The sequence below is a fragment of the Lygodium microphyllum genome, chromosome 26 (genome assembly GCF_053477565.2).
Source record: "Lygodium microphyllum isolate KBCC chromosome 26, Lygodium_microphyllum_v1.1.10, whole genome shotgun sequence".
Classification (NCBI taxonomy): domain Eukaryota; kingdom Viridiplantae; phylum Streptophyta; class Polypodiopsida; order Schizaeales; family Lygodiaceae; genus Lygodium; species Lygodium microphyllum.
The window spans coordinates 70,308,330-70,311,221 of NC_141160.1; the positions used below are offsets into that span (position 1 = coordinate 70,308,330).

Here is a 2,892-nt window from a genome sequence, read left to right on the forward strand (position 1 = left end):
AATCATGTAGAGTAGCCAGGGTGATCCATATTGTTAATACTATTAATGAGATCATATCATTGAGGAATCTCACTAACATGACTATGTAAATGCTCTCAATATAGTGATCATAATGATATCGAGCATTAGAATTACTACTAAGGTCATATGATTCGGTTCTTTGGGAGAAGGGGTGGGGATATCAAATGACAATAGCCTTTTGTTGATGTTTGGCACCAATTGTTTGTCTTACCAATACCCTCAAGTGAAGTTATGTGTTACCATTAGTTTTCATAAATTAATATCCATTTGTGAAATGTGTAAACATTTGTTCTCTCCTTTGATTAGGTAAAAGATTTTCCTCTTTAACAAGAATAATGAAAAGCAAACTTACATCATTTTCTAAGTTCATGGATACAATGTTGAGGAGCAACTACAACAACATGACATGGGAGGAGAGCTTATATAGTTCAAGCCTCAACGATGAGGATATGGGTATGCTATTATGAATACCCACAACTGGCCAATTATTTATCCGCTTCCGAGGCGTGTTGGCAAGAGAGATTCATGTGGGCCTTTATTGTCGAGCTGTAAAAGATAATGCAAGTTGCAACGGGAGCAAGGGAATGGTGAGTAATCATTAAGCGCTCGCTCGCTGGCTATTCAGGCGGACTAGACCGTATCATACGGTGATGAGAAGGCGACGATGGTGGCTGGCCGCGGGACAGGGAGGCAGCGGAGAGCCGCACAGGCCGGCGTTGGGCTGGTATGAAGAGGCGTCGAAGTTGGTGAAGGGCGCCTGCTGCGGGATCTCTCCCCACAGATGGTTGTAGGACACATTGAAGTTGAGGGGCCCTTGGAGCTGCATGAAGGTGGACGGGATGCTCCCGGTCAGCTGGTTGTGGTCCAGAGATATGAATCGCAGCGAGGTAAGGTTGCCCAGAGAAGCGGGAATGGCGCCGGAGAGCTGATTGTGGTCCAGGCCGAGACTTTCCAGGTAGGCGACGTGGCCGAGCTCCGGCGGGATAGGCCCCGAGAGCGCGTTATTGGAGAGGTCGATCAAGGGTGTGATGTCGTCGGAGACACCCGGGAGCGCGGAAAGGCGCGCGATCCACTGAGGAAAAGGGCCCGAGAGGCCGCAGCCGCTGAGGTGGCCGGCAACCCCATCGGGCCGAGCGCCGACCGCGTGTCCGGCCTGGCCACCCTGCCCTTTCTCGGCGAGCTCCACCTCAGCGGCTGCGGCCTCTCGGGCCCTTTTCCTCAGTGGATCGCGCGCCTCCCCGCACTCCCAGTCGCCTCTCTCGACGGCAACCCCATCGGGCCGAGCGCCGACCGCGTGTTCGGCCTGGCCACCCTGCCCTTTCTCGGCGAGCGACCCCCAGTCGCCTCTCTCGACGGCCGGCCGGTGATGAGGTCCTTGGGCAGACCGGTGATGAGGTTGTTGTCCAGGTACAGATCCAAAAGCCTGGTGAGATTGGCAGTGAAGGCGTCGGGCACCACGCCCGAGAGGCGGTTGTGGGAAAGGTAGGCGAAGTAGAGGCTGGAGAGCTGGCCGAACGAGGCAGGTATGGGGCCATCGACAGCGTTATCGATGATGTTGATGCGCTGCAGGTTGGCCATCTGGTCTATCGAGCGAGGCAGAGGGCCGGACAGCTTGTTACGGGAGACGCCAGCTCTTGCAAGGCCGCCAGTCGGCCGTCGAAAGACTCCGGGATGGAGCCGTGGAAGCTGTTCCGGCCCAGGCTCAGGGTCTGGAGCGCGGACAAGGAGCCCAGTGAAGGGGAGAGGGTGCCCCGCAGGCCCCCATCGGAGAGGTCCAACCCTGTCACGCGGCCTGTGGCGGCGTCGCACGTGACGCCCCTCCACCCGGAGCAGCAGTTGGCCTTGGACGCCTGCGCCTTCCACGTGTCCAGGTAGCCGGACGGGTCCCCAGTCACGGCCGCCTTGAAAGCGAGCAAGGCCGCGCGGTCCTGGGCTGCGCAGATCGCCGTCCCCCTCGGCCTGTTGCAACACTACGGCGCCAGCCCAGTACAGAAACACCACTACTCTAATCAACCGCACATGATTAGTCCTCCTGCGCTCGTGGACATCGGCCGGCGCCATCGCGCGGAAATTTAGTGTTAATTTAACGGCGTAATGGCGTGCAGACACTAACTGATCGCCCTCCTGCACGAGCTAGCTAATGGTTGATTTCTGTAGGTAGCCTGCTGAGAGGTCAGCTCGAGTCTCAGTAGGAATATTGCTTGCCCAGCCCTACTGAGATACCTGAAAATGTAACTTGATTATATAAAAGATTGTAGATAAGATATGCGCCCGTTGCCATTCCTGATGTCGATGAGAGCTTTATTTATACATGCGTAGAGCTACCCGGCATCCAGGTTCGAGCAGGAGTCCAAGTGAATGCAAGACTCTCCCGTTCAACGTCGATGATTTATCCGCTTGTCACCGCTTGCAAACGGCAAGCCAAAAAGCGGCCAGCAGGCGCTCCTTTCAGCACTACTTAGATCCTCATCGTTCCCCGCTCATTAAAAACATGCCCGAGGCGTCGAAGCTCTGCCGGCCAGCTAGTACTCCAGAGTCCAGAGTCCACCTATCTGAGCAAAAGCTTCTAGAACGTAATGCATTGGGACTCGGGAAGGCCAATCCGTTCTCTTTCAGCGGAGCTTACGCGAAGAGCCCTAGAGTCTACAAAGAGGACCTTAGAACGTGAAAACTTGAGGGATAAGAAAGGTTCTAATGTTTTGAGAATAGAGACATGTTAGAAGAGTAGGCCTTTCTCGCACCGTCACATCCTACTACTATACATCCTCAATTGATCATGCCATCTAATGATGGCCTTGATGTTTTGGTTAGGCAACCAAGAGTAAAAGTTGTCCACACGCAATCGTCCCCTCTCACAACTCAAAATTGCGA

The 2,892-nt window shown here is 54.3% G+C and overlaps 1 protein-coding gene across 1 annotated transcript; it reads right to left on the reverse strand.

Annotated features, from left to right (window-relative positions):
* Positions 1-509: 509 nt before the first annotated feature.
* LOC148013381 (uncharacterized) lies at positions 510-2,266 on the reverse strand. The gene is made up of 2 exons (XM_087667884.1): positions 1,276-2,266; positions 510-1,093 (listed from the first exon to the last, which is right to left on the reverse strand). The coding sequence occupies exons 1-2, from the start codon at positions 2,080-2,082 to the stop codon at positions 662-664; spliced, it is 1,239 nt and encodes a 412-aa protein (XP_087524010.1). The 5' UTR covers positions 2,083-2,266; the 3' UTR covers positions 510-661.
* Between the last annotated feature and the right edge of the window lie 626 nt (positions 2,267-2,892).